The sequence below is a fragment of the Emydura macquarii genome, unplaced genomic scaffold, assembly GCF_026122565.2.
Source record: "Emydura macquarii macquarii isolate MOO-44397 ecotype Brisbane River unplaced genomic scaffold, CSIRO-AGI_Emac_v2 contig_587, whole genome shotgun sequence".
Lineage (NCBI taxonomy): Eukaryota > Metazoa > Chordata > Testudines > Chelidae > Emydura > Emydura macquarii.
The window spans coordinates 8,806,957-8,827,139 of NW_027130724.1; the positions used below are offsets into that span (position 1 = coordinate 8,806,957).

General features: G+C 41.9%; 2 protein-coding genes across 3 annotated transcripts in view; both read left to right on the top strand.

Annotated features, from left to right (window-relative positions):
• The window catches only part of PTPN5 (protein tyrosine phosphatase non-receptor type 5), a 130,929-nt gene extending 127,424 nt beyond the window's left edge, over window positions 1–3,505 (top strand). For both annotated transcript variants that reach the window (XM_067540636.1, XM_067540637.1), the window contains one exon: window positions 1,251–3,505. In XM_067540636.1, the coding sequence (XP_067396737.1) occupies window positions 1,251–1,344 (94 nt within the window). In that variant the 3' untranslated portion in view covers window positions 1,345–3,505. The remainder of the gene's footprint in view (window positions 1–1,250) is intronic.
• A 6,904-nt stretch (window positions 3,506–10,409) lies between these two features.
• IGSF22 (immunoglobulin superfamily member 22) overlaps window positions 10,410–20,183 on the top strand; it is a 39,513-nt gene continuing 29,739 nt past the window's right edge. Inside the window, exons 1-7 of the mRNA XM_067540638.1 lie at window positions 10,410–10,480; window positions 14,270–14,422; window positions 15,075–15,206; window positions 16,001–16,137; window positions 17,292–17,391; window positions 18,925–18,964; window positions 19,488–19,665. Of these exons, the coding sequence (XP_067396739.1) occupies window positions 14,314–14,422; window positions 15,075–15,206; window positions 16,001–16,137; window positions 17,292–17,391; window positions 18,925–18,964; window positions 19,488–19,665 (696 nt within the window). The 5' untranslated portion in view covers window positions 10,410–10,480; window positions 14,270–14,313. The remainder of the gene's footprint in view (window positions 10,481–14,269; window positions 14,423–15,074; window positions 15,207–16,000; window positions 16,138–17,291; window positions 17,392–18,924; window positions 18,965–19,487; window positions 19,666–20,183) is intronic.

The window sequence follows — 20,183 nt, forward strand, 5'->3', positions numbered from 1 at the left end:
TGACTAACATTCCTTGTGTGTCACGGACTGATGGAGATACATTTTCAGAGCTGTGTGCAGCAGAAATGCTGTGCACGGAAGCACTCTGAAAAAGATGCTGTGTTAAATAGAGCAGATTGACAAATAGGTACGCTCAACTTGTAATGGGGTTTCTTGGAAGGGGTGCAGCGTGTGTCCCCCTTTGGAGAGTCTGCCCCAGTCATTGCCAGCTGGTGCCAGTGTATTTTTAAAATATTGGGGATTTAAGGGCTGAAGGAGGGGAACATCATCTGCTCTCCCTTAGGTCAACAGGGAGCAGCTTTCATTAACCTCCTAGGGAACCCATTGCTAAAGGAATGTGCCGAGTAAGCGGTTACCATGCTCCTTCCAGACCATGCTACTAGCTAAAATAGTAATTATTTACTTCATGGTACATGGAACAGCAAGTCACATTTCTTTTCTTGCCAAGTTATATCATGGGTTCAGGTGAACTCAGTTTTCATTTCAGATTTTCAGTTCACCTTTTGCAACAGAACAGCAAAGCTAGACTGAAAGCTGAGTGAAGCCCATATTTCTGTGTTGAAAGTCCTTAGTAATAAGGGTGTGGGTGGCAGTCCCCAGTTTATGAACTATTCTTTGTTGAAATGTCTTGTTGCACCAGTAGGATTTCAAACTAGGAATTCCTGGTTCACTGCAAGTATTCCAGAATGCATCATCCTGTGACATCAGAGAGAGAAAGGAAATCTCATTGACTGTATGGGAAGGCAGTGTGGCCAGTTGATAGGGCACTGGTTTGGGACTTGGAAGACTAGGCTTCTATTCCCAAGTCTGCCGCTCATCTGCTGGATGACCTTGGACAAGTCCCTTCACTTGTTTCCCCTCCTACCTGTCTTATCTATTTAGACTGCAAGCTCTTTGGGGCAGGGAGCATCTCACTATTTATTTGTACAGTGCCTAGCATGACTCCTGTAGTACAAATAATAAATGATAGTATCAATAGTGAATTAGGGTTTTACTGAGAGGAAAACAAAGGTAAAACACATTTCTGTTCTGATCCCTCTCATTGCATGGTTAGCATAGGCATTTGGGGCCAGATCCAAACACAGTGCAGTCAGCGTCAGCCTTTCCATTAACTTCAATCATTGGGCTTTGGAACAGGCCCTTGGAGCATAAGTCCATTCCATTTTAGCTGTGCCATTCACCATTAAGTGCACTGTTTACGTGTAATAAATGGACTGTTTCCCTCCCCTTTTTTCTGCTTTCCTTTTCAGAGGAGGAATGATCCAAACTTGTGAACAATATCAGTTTGTCCACCATGTCATGAGCTTGTATGAGAAACAGCTCTCTAGAGCAGCAGAAGAATAAGTATTCACGATATTCCTAGTGGTTAAAACCAGAGAACTCTTGATGGAATCAGATACATTCTAGATCTGATAAGAAACACATGGTAACTTGGTGGTCTTTGTTGAAGATATATATATATATTTTTTGTTTTACTTTGATATTGCTTTCTCTTATGCTCTTGTTTGCATCAACATTTAAGAGCTGAGATACTGCTTGTCTTAAACACGTGGCAGAACATAATCACCAAAAAATGGCTTATTTATACTGTAAATAAGAATAGTAGCTTCATTTGTTACAAAATCCAAAAAAAAAAAAAATCACTAGCTGTCTTGAGTTTGCTATTTTTAAAAAATGATTTAATTGCTAATGGATCCAAATACAGTGAGGAACTCTTTGAAACTGTTGTGCTGAAATATGTACCGTATGTTGACTAAGCTTGAAATTAACTTTTTGCCTTTTTCTGATTGTTTTTACATTTTAAACTACCGAATACTGTGTATATCATAAACCTTCTGAGCCTCTGCATTAAATGATTCAAGTTGATTCATATTGAAATCATGTTTCACACCTCATGTTTGCTTGTGAAAAAGAAAAATTCCACAAAATGTTGCAGTAGTGTCAGAAACAAGGGGGGGAACAATTCATTGACATGAGTCGATTGCCACTTCTTTATCTCCTGTATACCATGGAATCAAGAAAAGACTGAATACTACGGTGACTATTAGAGATGAGTCTGCACCGAAACCCTGAATCCAAGCATTGCCCTGATATTTGTGGGTATTATGAAAACTCAGCCTGGATCCAAATCTGAATATGGCAAGTGGCTCCTCTTTTTATGAGCCAGACCAAAATCCAGGATACATTTTCTTTTGAAATTTGTGGTGTTCAAAACACACATTCTGAATTTTGTGACTTGATCCCTTCTCTAATGAATACATAGTCAAGAGGACACCCCCGCACTGTGAAGTTAGGTTGAGATTTTCAAAGCTGTCTGAGGCCTGGTTTACACTAAGAAGTTAGGTCGATGTAACTATGTTGCTCAGGGATCACCCCGAGTGACAAAGTTAAACCAACCTAAACCCCACTAGAGAGCACTAGCACAAGGGGAGAATTCTCCCATCGACGTAGCTTGCCACCTCTCAGAGGTGGAGTACCTGCCAATGGGAGGTGCCATTGGCCATTGGCATAGGTAGCATCTATGTTTTAAGTGTAGACAAGCCTTGAGAGAATGTCTCCACTTCAGTTAGGTGTGTGATTGCAGCACATTTAGACATGCTAGGTCAAAGGTAGCTAAAGTAACAAAAGCAGCAAAGCCACAGCAATCATACCTCCTGATTGCAATGTAAACATACCTTAAGTGATTTCAGTGCCCAGTTCCCATTACAATTTATTGGAACTGGGCATCCAAATCCCACAGGAAGTTTTGAAAAATCTCAGCCTTAATACGTTTGCCAGTGTTCAGAGATTTGCCTTTGAAAATAAATTCAGATTGTCACTCTCCTTCCGATTCCTAAAACCCCTGGTCTGTGCAGCAACGGTTTCCTTTAGGCAATAGAGACTCTGCTGCTCTTGGCTGTTTTAGGCCCTGATTTAGGACTTCAAGCATGTGCGTAGTTAAATACATGCTTGAGCACTTTACTGAACATGGATGGACTTGAATATGTGAGTTAAGTGCTTTGCTGAGCTGGAGGCGGAGTGAACAATTAGAGATATCTGCAACTTTTTTTTAAACAAAAAAACATTTCTATTAAGTGCTGAAAATTCTGAGAATTTTATTGCACTTTGTGATCAGGAAAGGATCAAACAGTGTTCAGAACAGTAAGGGCTTGAGCCTGTTCCCGCTGATGTTTTGCTATTGACTTCACTAGGCCCAGGATCAGGCCTGAAGAGCTGTGCATACAATTTACTGTGTCACTGTGGGGAAAGCTTTCCCAAAAGTTCAGTACATGTCTTTTGTTGGTTCAGTACATTTGTTTACTTTGTATCCATGCCTTTGTAAAAATCCTGTCCGCAGGGTTTGCATGAATGTGGCAAAATGTGTTCTCTTTAAACCACTTGATTTTATTGCTGTATTTAAAATATTTCCTTCAGTGATACGCTAACAGAGTGAACTGGCGTTCTTTTTTAAAATACTGCTGGTAGTCATTAAATAGAGCAATAAATTTAAGCATTTTGAGCATAACATGACTATTAGTTTTATGTAAGACTTACCAGCTATCCTACTCCCCTTGCTACAAACTCTTTTGTAAAGGTGACGTTACCCCCATCTAATGACTTTTTCTTAGGAAAAAGCATCACTAGGGATCTAAATGGCCTTGTAAGTGGAACCCCCTATAAATAATGTTTTAAGATGTTCATTGCTCTTCAGTGTGGAACTAAGTGAAGAAAATGTTTTCACCCAATTAATGCCATATATCATATAAAGAGTATTTGTTGATAAAGGATAGTGGTGTAGATATGGGGCAGTAGCTGCATCTAAACATTGTCTCTTTTCTGAGGAGAATTCCTAGTAGAGAATCATTCCACAGCAAACAAATTAGGAACTACTGTAAACGGTGGTCCACAGACTCAACATAGAGGCTCAGCTGCTCGGCTGGTGTGAAACAGCGTAACTCCATGGACTTCAACCTAAGAAAGACTAGCCTGCCATTCACTCCCATTTGGCATCAGTAGCGTGCTCTGAGAGGCTCTTGAAAACGCATGGCTAGTTTCACCAGTGCATTCTAGCTGCTTTGCATCAATTCATTGATACAAAGCAGCCATAAGCCTGGCTGAACTGGCTGGTTAAAATGGCTTTACGGCTGCTTTGCATCACCGCAGGCAGAACATTCTAGTTAATCACGCCCAAAATGTTCAAAAGCCTCTTGAGATGTTGTTTTGTTTAACCGACTTGGCACTAATCTGCCAGTTTCCTGCTCGGCCTTGCCATAATTAACATCATTCACATGTTTCTCCTTTTATAGATTTAAGGACTGAAGGGACTATTAGATCATTTAGTCTGATCTCCTGTGACCTTATGTGACCTTATATGTAGTTTTAGTAAGCATTTTAATATAGCAGAGGAAGAGAGCTTCTATATGGAGAAAGTGTTTAGAATGGACAGGATTACTTCTTTCCTGCTATTTAATAGGTTTAAATCCTTAGCTGCCCTGCTAAGGACAGGGGGAGCTAAGCTAATAGTGGGTACTACCACTTCCCTTATTGGAGACTCTTTATCTAGTGAAAAAGCACAGGCTTAGCACACTTTACCTACCCCCTCCTCAAAGCTCAGCAGGCACTCTTATACCAGAGACCTCCTTTAATGCCATCTGTAGTGCAAACTGTAGGTGCTCTTATACCAGAGACCTCAGTTAGCATCTGTAGTGTAGTTTCCCACAGGAACACAACAAATTCCTGTGTTCAATGCATGGTTTTGTAACACACCTAAAGTTATTTTTCACAGCATAACCAGCTATAGTCTTTCTTCTCTCTTGTCATGTGAGCTGTTTCATGCTTCACAGTGTGACACGTGCTGTGAATAGGGCACCAGCCTGGTAGTGAGGAGGGATTTGTGTTGTCTTCCTCACTCTCTCATTGACTTGCTGTGTGACTTTGGACCAACCACACACTTCCCATTCTTTGTTAAGTGCTTTGAAATCAACAGATGAAAAGTGCCATGTAAGAGCTAGATATTATTACCATCATTATTATTATTATATGAACACCGAGGCCAAGCTTAACTTTGAAGCACTTTCAGAATCAGGGTCTAAGTATTGTGTTTATTCTTAGTCTGTCAAACTACTCATAAAATACTCTTCCTAGTCACCTAAGAGCACTCAGAATTATGGCCAAAATTTTCAGAAGTCACTGGTAACTTTGGATTCCTTAATTTGTAGATGTCCAATTGGCGCACTTCCTGAAAATCAGGCCTCTTTAAGACGTCTGAAGTTGGGCACCCAAAATCACTAGTCCCTTTGGCAAATCTTGGCAGTGGCTTGTGAATTTACTGTGGTAAAGTGGCTCCAGTTACTGGGATTTATTCCCACACCTCAGATGTTCATTGAGAGTAAAATGCCTGAGAATGAAGAGGTCGCTAAGCAGCAGCTTTATCCATTTCAGTCCCCTGCTGTTTCAGGTAGAGACCGTGCGTGGGTGGAGCAGAGGGACTGTGTAACTTGTACATGGACAGCCTTACGAGGTGCATGTCTGAATCTGGATTTATTGCTTGTTGGGTTGGAAGCCTAGGAACTGGGATTTCTGAGATTGGCGATGGAGAATGCTAGTATATGGTAATAAGGGGCAGCTCAGGACTCCTGGAGAGAGAAATAGTTTAGCAGCATTCAAGAGAGAATTAGAAATGCAGATGAGTGAAAGTAACATTTGCAGCTGTACTTGTGAGGTCAAAGCATTCTAGAGACTGACAGTCCTCATGCTTCAGTATGCACACTGATTGCCTTCTGAGGTCAGGAAGGGATTCTTCCCCTACCCCAGTCAGTTGAATGTATTGTACTGCAGAACAAGGGTGGAGTTCACTTTCCTCTCAGGTACCAAGTATAGGCCAGACTCCAGATGCATTGGTATAATAGACCCCACATTCCGGCTGGGTGTGATATTCACTTCTATGTAGATGGCCTATCCAGGACACTTACAGTACATGTACACTGGAATAGAAAACCCGTGGCACAGTTGCAGCTAGCCCAGGTCAACTGACTTGGGCTCAGGCTGCAGGGCTAAAAATTGTTGTGTAGACATTTGGGCTCAGGCTGGAGCCCAGGCTCTGGGACCCCAGGATGGGGAAGGATCCCAGAGCCTGGGATCCAGCCCAAGTCTAAACATTTTACATCCCCGCAGCCCAAGCCCCATGAATGAGAGTCAGCTGACCTGGGCCAGCCATGGGTGTTTAACAGTTTTGTAGACATACCCTTAAGGTCCACAAAGGCTATTTAGCATTATGGCCATTTTATTGCTGGGGAAGCTGAGAGGCAGAGAGAGGTTAAGTGACTTACTCAAGGCTATGCAGCAAGTTAGTTTCAGTGCTGGCAGTATGGCTTATCCTAGTATCTCAGAGAAAGCTTAGATACTATGTTGATGGCTGCTGTACAAAGCCCTAAGATAGATTGAATGCCAGTATCATGACTTCCAGTCCTTTGTTCTTTCCACCAGACCCTGTTGCTCACGTGCTGCTTTTGCCTCTTGTTTCTTTATGTCTTATCTCTCTGACTGAAAACAAGGAACCACACTGCACCATTATTATTCCAAAATGTTCATTGTCAACATTTTCTGGGAATCGTTCCTACCCTCTAGAGTGTGTCTTGCCAGCCCCCTTCAGATGTGAGCAGCTTCCTCTACTTACTCTTTAACTTCAGCACATCTTTGAGTCCATGGGACAGAGAATTCTTGTAGCAGCATGTGTCTTATTACAAAGATTTCTCCTTTGAGAAGTTGTAATGCTTGCCTGAGTCAAAGTTTTATTATTATGTCTGACTTGAGTTCCTCCGGTCCCAGTGGCAGCTGCAAGTCTTCTGTTTTCTTCTTATAAGGCAAAGGCTTTTTGCAGCAGTACTTCTCTCCGGGGACCAAAAGGAAAGAATCCTGCTTGGCCCCTCCTGCTCTAATCCTTCTCCTTTGCACACTTAAATTGTGCCTCTGAAATGTGCATAAGGAAAATCATATGTAAGGAATGAGAAAAAGCTCTGGCATATTGATAGAGATGGTAAATATCCATTGAGCAAATGAAAGGGTAGCTTAGTGAGGTTCTTATGTTGTTCATATCAGAGGGAGAAGAAGGGGATGGAATATTTTCTAGTAGTTAGAGCCGAGAACTGGGAGTCAGGTGATTGGGGTTCTATTTCTAGGTTTTATACAGTATTCCTGATATTTCAAAGGTAGGCAACTAAATATGTATTCAGGCACCTAAATAAGTAGTCTGAATATTTAGGTATTGAGTGCCTACTGCTCCCTTTGGTTTAGCCTTCTGCAGAATGGGGGGGAAATAATCCCTACCACAGCTCACATGGGTATTCTAAGGCTTAATTAATTAGATCCTTCCGTGAGTTTTGATTTGTACTCTAAATGCAATGGAGCATAGTGCTGTTCTTTCATAAACAAATGCAATTCACTCGGTGCGTTTAGGGCTCCATTTTCAAAGTCAGGTATCTAAATTAGAACCCCCAGTTCCTCACTGCAAAGCCCAGATTGTCACTTAGTCATCTAAATAATTATTTTATACCCAAATACCCACTGAAATCACAATTTAGGGCACCACACCCAAAGAGCCTTTTTATATTCAAATACTCCAATATCCAAAATTACTCAAGAACCCGTTTGCAGACCTGGCCAAGCAGCAGAGGAGTCCATTTGCTCCCATGTTCAGGCTACCTGGATTGCCGCATCCAACAAGGTGGGAGAGCAGCCACTGCGGGGCTGTTACTACTTCTCCTGTGCAAGTGAGCAAGGAGTAGGCAGGCAAAGAGGATTGGAGCCAACCAGCTACATCTATGAAGTCATTGACTTCACTGGCACTTGAGCACATGTTGAAGCGCTTTGCCGAACAGGGGTAGGTAGACTCAAGAAATGAAGTCAATCGTGTCCTTAAATGCTTTGCTGAATCAAGGCCTTTGTCTGTCAGGACAAAGATAATATATTCTGGGGTAGTGCAGAATGTGCACTCAGATATACCGTGGGCAGAACCCCAGCCTTACTGCATGGCAGAGCATCACTGGATTTACTGAATTTATCTTAGCTAGCCTTTTCCATGGGCCCAAGGATAAAAGAAGGAGTATATCCAAAATCACACCACCAAACCATCTATTTAATAAATAGATTGTAAAAGTCTGCTGTAGTGACTTAATGAGGCCTGCAACCGTCATGAAAATAATTCAAGCAAAAGCAGAGCTTTGCAGGCCAAACTATAATTCATATGGGAAAGGTTGCGAGGGGGTGGAGCATTTCACTGTTTAAATTCATGTACTGCCTTTAAATATAACCTAAAACTAAAAACAGAGACAAACCTGCAATATTTTTCAGCTAAATATAATCTAGTTGGTTGGTTTCCTTCAAGGTGTGGCTACAGACCAAGGGACGAATCCTCATTCCCCCATCTTTGGATGCTTTGCACTCAGACAGCCATAAACTTGTTCTAAGGAGGTAGGTGGGAATTCCCCTGGCTTCCCAGGAGTGGTAAAGCTGGCTTTTCCCTCCCTGCCTGCTAAGCTACTCTGAATTATGCTGGGGCCAACCCCCAGCGAGCACCAGGATTGGTAGAATGGCAGGTGGCTTAGAGCCACGTTTGCCCTTGTTCTCAGATATTATGCTGAGCACAGCTTTATTCAGATCCAGGGATCTTACCCGTGCATATGTACACACACACACACACACACACAAAGTCAGGCTAGAACCCTAACTGGGAGCAGCAGAAAAGATAGGGAGAACAGTATTTCAATAGGATTGTGAAACAAACATGAAGAGATGGTATTTTTTTCATTAGGGAAATGTGAACTTGGCCTGAAAATCTCTTCTGTTTCCACCTACCTTGATCACTTGTTTCTGCTTTGGAATTTTGAAGGGGGAGAAAGTGAAAAGGCATGTCTTGAGTGATTCGTTAGTAGCAAGCAACAAATACTACCATAGACATTTGAAACAGGACCAATGCAGTTTGCATCCTATTCCATTTTGATAAAGGCATCTGTGTTAGTGAGAACACCAGTTTCCAGAGGAGTCAGAGAAAATGTACAGAACTGAGCTTCTACAGTAATCGAATCCCATTTTTAGCCAGCAAACACTATTGTGGGTGTTAAATTATGACTGGCATATGGCTGTTTTGTGTTCTGTGGAAAAATACACATTATTTCTGTTTCTGTATATTTCTTTATTATGGTTTTTTACCTTCTTTTTCTGCTAGGATATTAGAAATCATCACAGGAGAATTTACCGTTTAAAAGCTTTGGAGATTTTGCATGAAAGTAATTTCTCTCTGATGACCTTTGGAAAACAAGTAGTGACAGAGATTTCTTTGCAGTCAGGTCTTCATTTTGCTAGACTCCTACACTTCAAAAAGTAATGGTGGATTATTTCCCAGAGCCATCCTGGGCGAGATTCAGCTCTCATTTACATATAGCATATATCCAGAGAAACCAATCTAACAACACTTTGAATGGACATTAAATAAAGATAAACCATTTATGGTCACTACTTCAGCCACAGAACAAACAAGAGGTGTAGTTTGGATCATTTGGAATGGAAATTGCTATATAAATAAGCTATTGTTGCTGTTCTGTATTTATTAGTTTAGCATTACTATTATTATGTCAAATAAAGTGAAAGAGAGAGGAATTATCAGATTCTGCTACCTTTACTCAGGCTGAGAAGTACCCTATTCTGTGAGAACTCCCATTGATTTCAGTGGGACTATTCCTTCAGTAAAGTACTCCACATCGAAGGGTGGCAGAATCTAGAGTTTATTGCTGAATATAAAAGTCTAGATTTTCAAAACAGCTCAGCATCTATTTTCAGAAGAGCTCTGTTCCCATTTGGGCACTTAAGTCAAGTGGCCAGATCTGTGAACAATGGAAGCTGCTAGGTGTTGAGCACTTCATTAAAAAGGCCATTTCATTTAGGTTGTGCAATGAGTGCTGAGCTTTTATTTATTTATTTATTTTCTTTTTAAATCAGGCCTCTTATTTACATGCCTTACTAGAAGCTCTTGGGTGCTGAACTCTTTTGAATTTCTGACCCCAAATGTTTTACATTTTAAAACAAACAAAATAAAACAAACAGTTAAGCTGAATATGAAAAGGCACCTGCGTTTGGTCAAGATCTTCAACTCACACCCTGACATATCTTGAGAAAACCTGCAAGTCATCTTTTGACCTTCAGATGTTTTATTCTTGTTATATAGTCATCCTACCCCTTAAGATTTTATCACCCTATTCCTCCAAGCATGTGAAACTGCTGAAGTCAGTGTAACGGATGTAACTACATAGCCCACAAGAGGCCGGTATGTATTTAAAGTTTGAACTACTTAAAGCCATATTTGTCCTGTGCTGAGGGACACAGCTGTCGTCCTGAGACTGCAACACGCTACAGTGCTTCACATCAGCCAAAGGATACAGAAGGATCCACTGATGGTCTGAAAACTCATAGTAGGGCTTAAGCAGGACCTTGACAGCTTGAAAAGAAGGTAAATTTTACATGAATAAATATTGCCGATAATGTCACAGTACTGGATGTTCTGTAAAAGTCTTTGCTGTGGGCAGCTGGGGTGGCGAAGAATTGTTGGACATGCTTAGCTTTATTTTAAATTTTGTCCACTGTTTTGGGGTGGAAGGATTGCCATTTAAAAAACAAGGAACCTCATGAAATACCACCTTGAAGCACCATTGCTTGAGGCATTTAAAATTATGCTTTAAACAGATGCAGAAAATATATTGTAGGGAATAATCCTATGCTAGCTTGGGGATCGACTTAGACAACTTTTTCCATCTTGATCTGTGATTGACACAAAATTACCATTCTTCGCACCAAGTCTTTATCACATATACTTTAATTGGGTTGACCATCCATTTCTCAAGACCCAACTTTACTTGCAGATGCAATCATAATAAATATGGGGTTGTAATCGCACAAAAAGGAATGGGTGAAAATCACCTCTTTATGGTGGGGTCATCCAAAATTATGTACGTTCCCCATGATTTATCTCTGCCACTGAAGGTAGAGGATTTGCCTACACTGTATTCTCGCTTGCTCAAAGACCTATATACAAATCGAGCCCTTAGATGGGCAGCAATACACAACTCTATAGTAGATAATGCCACATCTTTAAAATCTGATATTTTGGGCCCTTGAAGTTGGTGCTAGTCCCAGGGAAGCAAGGTATCTCTAATGGTATAAAACTCCATGCAAAGTAGCAGTCCTTAAGCCATGACATTTTTATGTAAGAAAAGTTGTCATTGGCCCAGAGTTGAATCTTGCTGCTTCTTTAGCTCAGGCAAGGGTAATCTGGAGGCAGAAGCAATTCCATATTTGGAAGGGGAGCAGGAAGGATTCCTGTGGAGGTTGATTTTTAAACCATGGCAACTGTATGAAGCTGCTTAGGGTTTTGAAAATTTTAGAATAAGTCCCAAGGCATATGGTTTACAGGGCAGAGGAGCAGGTGAGAAGATCAAAGGAGTGTGATAAATACATTTCTCCCATTAGCACCTGCTTCCAGTGTCAGTGAAAGCAAAATGTGGTTCTTCTCAGCATGGTTGGTACTAGAAAGAATTTCCCCTCTTCTATCCTTTGCCCATTTCCACCCAACACCATCACCCATGCCAAAAGAAACACTGTATGCCAGGGAAGAAAGGGCAAGAGAAGAACGAGATGTGTGGGGTATGGGGAAGGAAGAAACTTAAGATGGTCTATGAAAGCAACAATTTTCCTTCACCTCCCTGTTAGCAAGCTTGTTTCTAGGTCGGATTTGGAAAAGTTGTGACTATGAATGAGATGAAGTATGAGTGGTTAGTATTACGCTATGGAGATTCTGGGCTGCTCTGGACTGTGAAGCAGCCCATGGGAGGCCGCCATAAATTAGAGCCAGAGCCAGATGACCACCTGGAGTGCTGGGCTGGGGGGCACTGGGCTCTGGGTACTGTTTTTGTTGTTAGCGACAAAAGGGAAAATAGAATGTTTGAAGTAAAATGTTTCAGGTGTTCCGTATGTGGATTCATTTTTACCAACCTCCTAGAATGTTCTGGAACTTTGTAGAATCTCGTGGTTATATATTGCCAGTCAGTCACAGAGATATAAGAACAAAGTGAAGTGAGAGCCCAGCTGTGATATTGTGAACCTTATTTTATTGTGTAATTGTGAAAGTATATGGGAGGGGGAGCTGAAGACACACCTCACCTGGGGTACCATTTGATCTAGGGCCGGCCCTGGTAAGAGCACCCCTGGAACGACTCTAATTTATGCTGGAAGCCAACTTGTCCCCACTGGCAGCCCAGAATCTCATGCTGTGTTGGGGTACATAAATGCCACACAAGAACTGAAGGGGTATGGAGCAGTTCTGGTCCCAGGTGACTCTGTCCCCCCCCCCCCATCCCTCTTCCCCCCCCCCCCCCCACACACACAATCTTCAGAGTATGCTTCTGTCGGAGAAAGGACTTAAAATGGAGCCAGATAACTCAGATGGGAGCAGAGGTAGGAACAGGACAGATCTACCCTGAGAGCGCCTGACCAAAGCTGCCACAGAAGCCTCCATTGGGGAGCAAGGGACTACTAGCTGAGCCCAGCTGGGCTGAAGGTTCAATTCCCGTAGACTGCAAAAGAATCAACATGGCTTTTGTAAAATGAAATCATGCCTCACCAATCTATTAGAATTCTTTGAGGGTGTCAGCAAGCATGTGGACGAGGGCAATCCAGTTAATATCTTTCAGAACTCCTTTGACAAGGTCCCTCACCAAAAGGTCTTAAGCAAACTAAGCAGTCATGGGATAAGAGGGAAGAGCCTCTCATGGATCACTAGCTGGTTAAAAGATAGGAAACAAAGGGTAGGAATAAATGGTCAGCTTTCTCAATGGAAGTAAATAGTAGGATCCCCCCAATGGTCTGTGCTGAACTGTTCCAACATACAAATGATCTGGAAAAAGGGATGAACAGTGAAGTAGCAAAATTTGCAGATGATACTAAATTACTCAAGATAGTTAAATCCAAAGTTGATGGTGAAGAGTTACAAGGGTGATGGGCAACAAAATGGCAGGAGACATTCAGTGTCGATAAGTGCAAAGTAATGCACATGGGAAAACATAATCCCAACTGTACATAGAAAATGATGGGATCTAAATTAGCTGTTACACTGAAAGGCGGGATCTCGGAGTTATCATGGATAGTTTTCTGAAAACATTTTCTCAATGTGCAGCAGCAGTCAAAAAAGCTAACAAAGTTAAGAATCATTAGGAAAGGGATAGATAATAAGACGGAAAGTAGCCTAATGCCACTATATAAATCCATTGTACACCTACACCTTGACTACTGTGTGCAGTTCTGGTTGCCCCATTTCAAAAAGTATATATTAGAATTGGAAAAGGTGCAGAGATGGGCAACGAAAATGACAAGGGGTATGGAACAGCTTCCGTATGAGGAGAGATTAAAAAGCTGGGACTTTTCATTTTAGAAAAGAGACAGCTTAGGGGAGATATAATAGAGGACTATAAAATTAAGAATGATGTGAAGAAAGTGAATGAAAAAGTGCTATTTACCCCTTAACAGAACATAAGAACTAGGGGGTCCCCTGATGAAATTAATAGGCATCAGGTTTAAAACAAACGAAAGGAAATACTTCTTCACACAAGTCTCAGTCAAACCATGGAACTTGTTTCCATAGGATGCTGTGAAGGCCAAATGTATAACTGGGTTAAAAAAGAATTAGATACATTCATGGAGGATAAGTCCATCAATGGCTATTAGCTTAAGATGGTCAGGGACGCAAACCTATGCTCTGGGTGTCCCTAAACCTCCAACTACCAGAATCTGGGACTGAACAACAGGGCATGGATCACTCAAAATTGCTCTGTTTTGTTCATTTCCTCTGAAGCATCTGGCACTGGCCACTGTCAGAGACAGGATATTAGGCTAGATGGACCATTGGTCTGATCCAGTGTGACCAGCCTTATGTTCGCTAATTTGGACGTAAAATGCAGCACCTTGGAGCCTTCTGAAATGAATAATTTAAAAATCTTATCCTTTTAGCATCAGCTTTTGTGTTGATGAGTGCTGAAATGGTTCTTCTGTGATAGTCCACCCCAGCTGACACAGCTTTTCTCACATACAGAACATTATCCTGAGATTTATTTGCTGAAAAAAATGCAACTGCAGAAATGGTGGCTCACCAGGAATTGGCACTGCAAGCCCTTGTGTCTGAGCAGATAAGCAAGGCCTGGGGTTTTTTTATTATGAATTCCATTCTGTCTCCCCTTTCTCCCCACTGAAGTTCACGAGCATATTGAGACGTGCAGAAGTCCAGACATTTCCATCATGGCAACCAGAGTCATGCAAATGGAAAGCATGGTCCAGCAACATCACTCCATTAAAGTCTCCAGCTCCCAAGTGCAACATATGTCTCAGACCACCAGGATTGAGGGAGGCAAGTATCATTTCAGTCTCTGGAAGGTGATACAGCCTCAAAGGGGGTTGTCATGGCTTTTAGATTATAAATCTGGCTAACATAAAGAGTCGTCTTTCCTTGTAATGCTGGCATTTCTGACTGCATGGAATAGTGTGGTTGATCCAAACCAGTTCATGGTCCAGACTAGATACCACAGGCAAAAAACAGGCCTTAGGAGGCTAAAACCCAGTGCAAAGTGCATGACAACTACAATTATTGAAACCGCCTCATGATAAGCAAGTTTTCTATCTAAGATGCTTAAATAGTCCTCATTTTCATAGTATAAGATTGCCACACAATCTGTGATGTATTTATTTTCACAACACCGCTGGGAGGTAGGGAAGTGCTTTTATATCCCCATGTTACAGATGGGGAACTAAGGCTTAGAAAGACTAAGTGACTTGTCCAAAGTCACACAGAAAGTCTGTGGTGAAACAGGGTGTTGAACCTGGTCTCAAGTCCCTGGCTAGTGCCCTATACGCTGAGACATCCTTTTTCTATCAGGGTTTTAGCCAATCTAAACAGTTTTCAATATAAGTAATAGACATTGGGGGGCCCTGTCACACAACAAATAAATACCTTGAAAACCACATTTCTGTTCCACCTGACTCATATATTTTTCTTCTAACAGAGAAAGTTGTTTCTAGGAAATCTTCTACCACTGTAGAGTCCTTCAGCATGGTGACCCATTCCTTTGAGATCCCTTCAGGAGAAAGCATCCCTGAATTTGTGGAGAAGCCTCATCCACTGACAGCCCCTGAGGGTAAGCAGCACCCCATTCCATTGAAAGTCACCTCATTACCAGGACACCAAAGATGATATGCTTCAAAACAGGTGCCTAAAATGGGCATGCCAAATCTGCAAGGATAGGTGCAATGTGCAAAACATGCAGTTGAACATGCAAAATGGGTAACTGTGCATGCAAATGCCTGATTTCATTTGCAGATGCATGCCATGTATACTCATCCATTTGAATAGGTATATATCAGTGATTTGTTTTTAAGGTCTTGCCCTGAGCACTTTGAAGTCAATGGCAAAATTCCTGCTGACTTCAAAGGTGCAGATCAGATCTTAGTGAGAGCCAAATCATGGTTGCCATGCTCAGGCAAACCTCCCATCTGGGGATGTTTTGTCTAAGTAAGGGCATCAGAACGTGGCCCTTAATGTGTAAATAAATAAGTTTTCCCATCATCCATAGAGTCTTCCAGGAAGTGTATACAAGCGGTGTATACAAGATCTGAATGTCTAATGTAAAACAGAAAGAAAGACTTTTCAAGTCTTCATTACCCATCTTTCGCAAAAAGGAGCCAATCCCATTTTTTCCTTTTCCTAAAAGTGCAAATCACTTTTAACGAGGCAGTATAACCCCCAGTGTAACTCCACTCGAGTCAATAGAGTTACATTACTCTGACCTAGTGTATAAATCAAAAAGGAAAAGAGGCCACACAGTTAAGATGACCCCGAGTAATTTAGGTGAGTGTAGACTAGAAACTACATAACGAACAAATGTTGTTCCTATTTAATTCCTCACTAGTGTTTCTCCTCCTTGAACTTCAGGAGACAAAGCAGTATTTCGAGCTAAAGTGAAAGGTAACCCCAAGCCCACTGTAACATGGAAAAGAGAAAGTGGGATACCAATAAAAGAAAGTTCAAAAATGTTTTTTGACAGCATCAATAAGGAGTTTGTGCTAAAGGTAATGCATGTCTTTCCTGCAGTATTTTTGGCTCATAATGGATTATATTATCATTAACTCTATAAAAAAGCACTACAGTATTCTTCAGCAATAGTCTAAGACATTTCAGTTGAATATAGTCCTGTTACAGTATGGTGGGGGGGAGGATATTGCTTATGATGTATAGATGGTGACATTCAGTCCTGTACTGAACACAGGGCCTTGATAGTAAGCTCTCTGGAGCACAGACCCTTCTGTGTCCTACTTGTCTATATAGTATCTAGCACAATGGGGCTCTCATTTTTCATTGGGGTTGCCAGGCACTACTGTAATGGAAACAATAGTAATAACTAATAATGCTGACATACCACTTAAGTTTCATTTCAGCCCTATTTCATATTTGGGGTCATTTGCAGCAAAAGTTCTGCCCTTATCTCCTCCTTCCTGCTCTGCTTCTCTCGCCCTCCCCCCACCCCCACCCCACCGTCCCGAATATCTCTCCCATCTGCTCTGCCCTTGACCTGCTCTTAATTCATGTAATCTTTCAGGCAGTCCTTTATGTTCAGTCAGAGCAGCCTGCCAGCTGGTGCATGCCAAGCTCCTTCCCTGTCCTTCTCCGCAGAGCTCCCTTGTGAAAATGGGCCTCAAACCCAGCGCCTGGTAGTAACCGTGTCCTTTGCTGGATGCTCTCCATGCTGGATATTCACTTTCTGAATTACATTCTCCTCTGTGAAGAGGGCCCACCTAGAGGACTAATCAGGGAAGAAATCAACTTTTTTGCTGATAATATATCCCCATTTCAGTCCAAGAGTCTCTAAATCTAGGGCCTGATGCAAAGCTTATTGAAGTCCATGGAAAGACTCCCTGGCTCAGATCCTCAAAGGTAATTAGTCACCTAAGCCCCACTGACTTCAATAGGCTTTGGATCAGGTCCTTAGTGCTTGACCTTAATGTCCTTAATCACTAGAGTAGGGGTTGCAGGATTGGGCTCCAAGTTTCTCCCCCAAGGATTTTTATTTTCTGTAAATGATTTCACGAACTTGTGAAAAAATAGGGTTTAAAAATAAATATATAATGGAATTTCTGAGTCCGTATTAATACATATGAGAAACTAACATTTCTGGCACCATTTGGAGCTTTTGTTGGCTTCTTTGTCCATGTGTTTCTTCTTCCAGCTGGAGTGCCTCGGCTCAGATGATGCTGATAACTACAAGTGCATTGTTTCCAATGACCATGCGGATATCATCTACACTGTGTCCTTGATTGTGACTGAAAGTAAGTGCCTGGGATCCAGCTTGATTAATAACTAGACTAATTAATTAATTAAGAATGAGATTTGGAAGTATCCAATTAGCTCCTTTTAGAAATCTAAGTGAATGATGCTAATGCTTACTTTCAAGTAAGTTTTCAGTACCAGATGAGGAAAAAGCATACTAGTATACTAATTTTTATTTGTGCAAGCTGTAATGACTGTAGTAGTCAAAATTTAGCAATAAAGTCAGGATATTTGACTATTTTAATATTTCACAGATTTCTTGCTATGTCATTTCTTTCTGTGATACTTATCTGCCCACCCACTACCATATTGTCTGAATGCCTCACAATCTGTGGTGTATTTTATCTCCAGAACACTCACAAGAGGTAGGGAACTGTTTTACCACCATTTCACAGAGGGAGAATTGAAGTACACATATACTAAGTGACCTGCCCATGGTCACACCGGAAGTCTGTGATGAAGCAGAAAAATGAAATTGGTTTTCCTGAGCTTGCAGCTAGTATTCTAGCCACTGGATCATCCTTTCTCTCAAAGCATGAGTGAGATTCACCTCACATAAAGGACTCAAACAAGGTCTAAGAAGGCTTGAGGTGGTGCAGAGGCCTTCTATAGGTGCTTTGAACTGGAGGGAATTTCACCCCAAGCAAGCAGATGCCAACATGTCTATTGTCGAGTTGCGCTGCAGTAGCTTCTCCTCCTCCTCTATTTCATCCCTGACATGGGTTCCTGCACACTGCACTGGGACCCTTGTTAGCTTTTTGTAGACACACTTGTCACCTTCCCTCTGTACATTTTGATGATTAACAATGACAGTAATTTTCCCCTCATTTTCGGAGGATGGAAAGCGATGCTTACTGAGATTTACCTGTGAGAAGCCAACGTTTCCATGGCAAACATCTTGCATTGCCGTATGGGAACTCTGGGTTTGGCGTTGAGTTCGGCACTCTCCTTGTCTTGGCCCTTCCCTTCCCCAAGGGTCAGACTGACACAGGGCTTTTGGTTAGCTCCATTTTATTTTTATGTTGGTTTGTCAAGACGCTCCAAGGAGATGTAGTAGCTCTCAGAACCCTGACAACAGCACACACAGTTGGTGGCAATGGTAGGAGCCAAGCATCTCCCACAAAGCCGTGACTTCCATGGGGCATATCACCTCAGAAGAGGCTGTATGGTCAGGCCCTCAGAGGAGCAACAGCATTTCCCCTCGACTACACAGTTTGGCCAATGGATTCACCCAGTAACAGATCCACAGTCCATTCCATGACTTATACTGCAAACTTGTGGACAGCTGCTATCAATCACTACTCTGTAGCATGGGGTTAGGGTGGTGCTTAAATCTCCCTGCATGGCTTTTTCATGACTTGGACCTCTCCAACTGCTTTTGAGGCCTGCTGCAGGATTTGCCCCTTATCCTGCAGAGGGCATCAAAGCCAAGTAATCCCTCATGATGTTATTGGTATCATTATTGTTTTTATTATTACGCTTCAGTTGTATGAATGCAGTTGTTTGCTTTCGGAATTTTTTTTTTTTTCCAGGTCAAGAAAAGTTGGATTTCAAAAAAATGCTTAAGAAAAGGTGAGGAGTTTTAACTCAGGGGGGATGTATGTATTATTTCTTTCTTTGTATTTCTTTATTGATTTCAATAAAATGAACAGGGTGTCTCAGGTGGGCATTGAGAGACAGTAAGTCATTTCAACACAGCCACTTTTCAGAGCAGAACCACGCTTTAAGCACAAACAGTGCAGGAAATTGCTCATGGCTCCCAGCTTTGGGAGTGCCATGTTCAGACTCAGCAACTCATCGGTCAGCCTGCTCTTTCCTGCTGGCATCAGCACTGGAAGAGAAGGCAACTCCCAGAAGATTCTCTGACAGTGGTCCTGGGGAATTCTCCCATTCCTCTTTCCAGCAGTGGGAGAGACTCAGATCCTGCCCCCTTTTCCCCGTTCTGGGAGTGCCATTCTTTTTGGAATCCTACCAATGGGAAGTCTGGCCCTACAGCTTCTGCAGGGAGGGGCCCTGTTACATCCAAAGTTGTAGAGGTGAGAAGGGCTTTCATCACTTTGAAATATATCCTGGATTACATGTGGTATGTTCATAGGGGCCCTCCTGCTCCAAAGAAAAAGACGAAGAAGGTGACTGATGAGAAGGAAATGCTGGAGATCCTCTCCAAGGTGGAAAAAAAGGACTTTGAGAAGGTCTGCATGGAATACGGCTTCACCGACTTCCGTGGGCTCCTCAAGAAGCTAAAGGAGATGAAGAAGAAAGTAGAGGTTGAGGTTAGTTATGCCATCAGCTTTCAAAACACCTTGAACATACATTTCTATTTTTGTGTCTATAATGAACAATACTCCTACGCACAAAGTACACTACAGTAATGGCCTTCAGAGGCAGCATCGCTAAACACTTTACAGAGAGTCAGCTGTAAGCAAAGGAGAAAAGGATTTCATTAGAGATGGGCCTGGAAGAAAATCCAGATCCAAACAAATTAGCAAGGAAAGGGCAGTTCAAAATCCTGAACTGGATCCACCTCCGAGTTTTGCAGCTGGTCCTTCTGGCTTGGATTTTCAAAGGGGCATAAAGTTCTTAGGTGTCCAAATCCCATTGAAATTCAAGGAGGTGAATGTGCCTTCAACCCCTTTGAAAATAATGAGTGTTGCAAAAAGAATTCTCATTTGTAACAAAAGCCTCCACTTCTTCAGCTAGAAGCACCAGGCTGAACCTGCTTTACTGTACTGTTGTTTATTATCTGTATTACGATAGCACCTACAGATTCTATCCAAGATTAGGACCCTGT